This window comes from Sardina pilchardus, chromosome 10 (genome assembly GCF_963854185.1).
Source record: "Sardina pilchardus chromosome 10, fSarPil1.1, whole genome shotgun sequence".
NCBI classification, from domain to species: Eukaryota; Metazoa; Chordata; class Actinopteri; order Clupeiformes; family Clupeidae; genus Sardina; species Sardina pilchardus.
This window is the reverse complement of record NC_085003.1, coordinates 21,861,402-21,866,353: the sequence shown is the minus strand read 5'-3', so window position 1 is coordinate 21,866,353 and position 4,952 is coordinate 21,861,402. Positions and strand designations below refer to the sequence as shown.

The 4,952-nt window shown below is 47.5% G+C and overlaps 1 protein-coding gene across 1 annotated transcript in view; it reads left to right on the top strand.

Moving 5' to 3' along the window:
- mapk8ip2 (mitogen-activated protein kinase 8 interacting protein 2) overlaps positions 1 to 4,638 on the top strand; it is a 62,429-nt gene extending 57,791 nt beyond the window's left edge. The window contains exon 13 of the mRNA XM_062547015.1: positions 1,143 to 4,638. Coding sequence (XP_062402999.1) covers positions 1,143 to 1,215 — 73 coding nt within the window. The 3' untranslated portion in view covers positions 1,216 to 4,638. The remainder of the gene's footprint in view (positions 1 to 1,142) is intronic.
- Positions 4,639 to 4,952: the final 314 nt, after the last annotated feature.

Sequence of the window (4,952 nt, the reverse complement as noted above, 5' to 3'; positions counted from 1 at the left end):
GGAGAATAAAGTCTAGCTGAGGCTGGTGTGTGTTGAGGAGAATAGAGTCTAGCTGAGGCTGGTGTGTGTTGAGGAGAGTAAAGTCTAGCTGAGGCTGGTGTGTGTTGGCAGCACATGGTGGGGATGTGACTAATGGCAGGGCTGAGTGCTCCTTCATCACGCCAGGCCGGCTGCAGATTGAATGTGCATTATTAAAGAGACCTCTCCGTCATGGGGCCCCCCAAGGACCGCTACCAGGTGGGGGGTGGGCGTTGTGGGGGGCGTAGGGCACATCGGGGGGAGATGGGATGGGGCATGTCGGGGGGGGGGGGGGGGGATCATCATCGGGGTGTCCTCATCCCTCTCGCAGAGCTGTAGGGAGCTCATTAGGACCATGCATCATCACTGAGCTGCACTGACATAACTCCAGTTAGTCACACACACACACACACACACCTGTGTGTGTTCCTCCTGAGACAGCTTGCCTGTCTGTCTTAGTCGCTTAGTATGAAACAGTAGCCTATCATATAAGGACCAGATGGCTCTCTTGGTGTGATTCAGATGAGCTTTTCAGGGGATTTCTCTGTAATAAATATTGGAATCTTATGAGCATTTCACTGATTTGCCAAATGCAAGTTCATGTCTGCTCGTTGGTCTTTGTGCCCATAGACCTCTGAAGTTAGCCTGCAAAAAATAACCAAAGCTGCCATCTTTGCCCATATAAGGAAATCCGGGTGTTATTTGAAGCTATGAACCTATGGCTAGCCTATAGCTAGCCTATGGTAAGTTGCATTATAAGTTAGCTCTGGGGAAGCAAAGATCAAAGTGTGCCGTCTTCAACTACCAAAGATCACAGTATCCACTCGAAGGCATATGACAAAAAAAACTTTGTAGTACAAAACGTCTGCATTTCCAATTCCAAATGAGAGTTTAACAGGTGCGATAATTCAAAATCCTCATGTTATTCTCCCATAGAAAAAAAAATCTCAAGATACCGGATATCCTTATTTGGGCAAAGATGGTAGCTTTTTTGTAGGTGGACGTCAGAGGTCTCTGCATGGAAGGCCTGCAGTAGTGTGTGTGTGTGTGTGTGTGTGTGTGTGTGGTGAGTAAACTGTGTATGAGTAATCTTATGCTCTGTGTTTGGTGTCCTCTCCTCTCAGGCGAGCATTCCAGGAATACTACCAGGAACACCTGGAGTACGCCTGTCCCACCGAGGATATCTACCTGGAGTAGGTCACCGTAGCAACGGCCGTCCTCCTCCCACTTGCGTGTGTTTCTAGCAGCTGACCACCAGGGGGAGCCTGGTAGCTTTTTTTCTCTCGTGTAACATAGGCCTCTGCCCTGCTCTCCCCAGCCTGGCTCCACAGCCAGACTCTCTCTTAGTGCATCATCTATTTACTCCCAATCCAGTGGTTTGTTTGTTTATTTATTTATGTACTTATTTATTTACTTGTTTGTTTGTTTAGAACCTTTTTTGAGATGGATTGCCTGTTAATTTCGTGTTCTTTTTCTATGATGGAGCTGAAGACCATGGGTTTGCAATGTCTGGTTCTCTCTCAGTGGTGGACTTTTCCCACTCCTCAGAGAAAAAAAAAATATGACAAACAAAAAAACAAACAATCAAAAGAAGAAGAAAAGAAAAAAAAATTATGACGTGAAGCTGAGAGACTCGTGCTCCACCTTTAGATGCATGGCTTTGGAGGGTGATGCTCACAGACACCCCCACATACCTGACGTAGCTGACAGAAGCAGAGAAGGGTGTGAGTGGTCGCCACTGACTGAGCTGGAGTGTGTGTGTGTGTGTGTGTGTGTGTGTGTGAGGGAGAGAGACACCCTGTTCTGTACATGGGTGAGCTGGAGTGTGTGTTCGTCACCCTGTTCTGTATGGGTTTTGCCCATTGGTGAGGCATATAGTGGAGTGCTATCCACAGATATTCTTATGGCAAAAACTGCAAAAAAGTGAAGGAAAGAGAGAGAGAGAATGGGAGAGAGAGAGAGGCTAAATTAGAGAGAGAGAGAGAAGACAGAGGGTGGGATAGGAGAGAGAGAGAGATAGAATCTATATGAATATATATACCTGCAAATATGCAGCAGTTTTGCGGCTTCTCCAGTCGTAAAAAACAGGACCCACACACACCCAGTGGCACTGCGGACGTTCAGCCAGGGAAAGCAGCCTGACATGAACCTGTCCCCGTACATATAGTCCATTACAACATGTAGAAATTACATCAATCTGTTGATTCTAGCGTAATCGTAGACCCAGAGAGTTCTCGGGTGGAAGTGATTGATGGAGTCTAATGTGTAGTTGAGCTGTAAAGGCATGGAGAGCTCCGTAGGTCAGACGAAGGTCACAAGCATGGAGCTCTCCCCCCCCCCCCCCCCCTGAAAGTAGTCACTCCCAAACCTTGGTTAGAAAGTGTGACATTTATCTGTGTGTGTGACTGGTAGTCTCTGATGTCTGTGATATGAAGCAGGGTAATGCTAGTGCAGAGACTAGCTTGAAGTGTGTGTGTGTGTGTGTGTGTGTGTGTGTGTGTGTGTGTTTGTTTGTTTGAGCGCTCTGAAGAAGTCAGTCCAGAGAACCATGAGGGTCAGTTAACCGGAAGCAGGTGGCAGGTGTGTTTTATTTCCTAACTTTGTACAGAGGAGAGTGTGTGTGTGTGTGTGTGTGTGTTTGTGTGTATACTCCAGGACAGACTGAAGTAGTGTGAATACTCTGGGAGAGACTGAAGTAGATCTTTTGTACGGTGGCGTCTCCAGTTGTAGAAAGCTTGCATGTGACTGACTGACTTATGGAGGAATGCCAAGACTGGCTTCAGTACTATTTTCCAATACCAATGACCCTACCTGTGTACAGCATCCCATCACACAGCAAGTCTTACAGGCAAGCTACATCAGAGGCCCCTGGCCCAATGGCTTCTTCATGTAGGCTGCACCACCAAGTCTGGCACGCAAAGAGACTGGTGGTTTTTCTTTAGGACGCCTGTCAGTGATGGGTTGTGTGATTGGTACATGAATCAAGCAGCATAGGACAATGTTAGTGTTCCTCTGATTTTTACCATAAATCTCAAGTTTAATACACACACACACACACACACACACACACACACACACACACACACACACACGCACACACACCTACAAACACACACAACACACACAACATGCTTTAGATGAAAGTATCTGGCATAATAAGCAAGTGTAATGTTGTGAGAGCCACTGTCGGCTCCTCTATGGTTAAAAAAGAAACACTGCTGATGGCAGGCTGTGTATGTGTGTGTGTGTGTGTGTGTGTGTGTGTGTGTGTGTTTGTGTTTTAACCTGACATCAGTGATTTTCACTGTCATCCATCATCACTGATGGGTTTGCCACGGGGAGGGGGATGGGTCACCGTTAATTACTGACCTTGAAACGACCTTGCTGGGACTTTGCTATGGCCGTGCTATGACCATGCCATGCCCTTGTCGTGACCTTGCTTAGAGTCTAAGTGAGGGGGGTGATGGTGTGAGAGGAGGAACAGAAGCAACAGCAGCCCAGTCAGCCTGACCTCATCTGAATGTCCACCGCCACCGGTCATCTCCATCACCAATCATGGTGTACACTGGGAGATGGATTTTTAAAGAGTACGTCCTTGCAGTTCTGTGACCCGTGGTAAGACAGCTCTCCTCAGGACGGTTCTGTTTGGACTCTGTCACCCGACTGGACTTGGGAGAATGGGTCCTGATATCAGAGAGGAGGAGGAGGAGGAGGAGGAGGAAGAGGAGGCGCTGAGCTCTTCTCTTCTCTGGCTTTGGACCCGACCCTTCTGTTCTGTTCTGTTTGGACTTGAGTTTGCGGGCGTGTTTGAAAAGTGCTACTTTAACCCTGCGGTTCTCCATCAGCTGTTAGACTGACTTTGGTTTTGTTACGGCAGCGCCATTTTACTACTACTACTACTTGCCTGCACTGTAGCCATGGAAAGAGCTGGCGTAGCCTAACTAGCCTGGCTTCTCTGTCCCTCAGATAACCCCCAGTAAACTCGACAATACCTAACGCTGTAACCTGTAGGATCCACATAACACTAGGCCTTCACTACAGACGCTTTTCTACCAGCCCAGGCCAGGCCTCGCCGAGGCCCAACCGTCCGACACACCCACGCCGTCCTGCCTCCCGCCTCCCTCCTTCCGCCCACCCGCCTGTCCGTCATCTGTTACCATGGTTACCTGTTCATCTGTGACAATGATCTTCACTGGGTGGGGGGAGGGAGGGGGAGGGGTTAAGGACATCATTGTGATTCTGCTATTGGTTTAGATGCTGTAAATAATCTAGAATCCAGATTGCCATGCAGTGTGCTTTCCGTTGAGTATGTTATTGAAAAATATAAATGTAAATTTAAAAATGATAATAATAATAATATGAATAATGATAATGACAATAATAACCTGAGAAACATCCACAACCAAAAGGCAGCCATAATGAAGGTGAGCCCACCGTAAATGCTCCTTGATTTCTAATCTCTGTCAATGTTACTTGGTTGCTTTTCATCGCTCTACAATACATGCTGTCTTATGTCTGTCAAACTGTGATCTAGGACAATGAGAGACTGGACCTCTACAGGTCACAATAACATACCACACCCATCGACGTTACACTACAATACATAGGGGTACACACACACACACACACACACACACACACATACATATCTGCACACACACACACACACACATCAGTCTTGGTCAGTGCAGTCCTTAACACATTAGACTTGGCTAAAATTTCTGAAATTCCATTTTCCAACCCAGAACTGACTGTTTTATCTCTCTTTCTCACACACACACAGACACACACACACACACACGACGCCACGTTTTGCTTAATTTGAGTTCTGTCCCCATGCCAACTCCTGGCCTGCACGAGACGAGCTGGCTGTCCACTCCGCCCCGCCCGTGTCCCGTGTTCCGCGCTGAGCACCGTACTGTGTGCTCCGAACA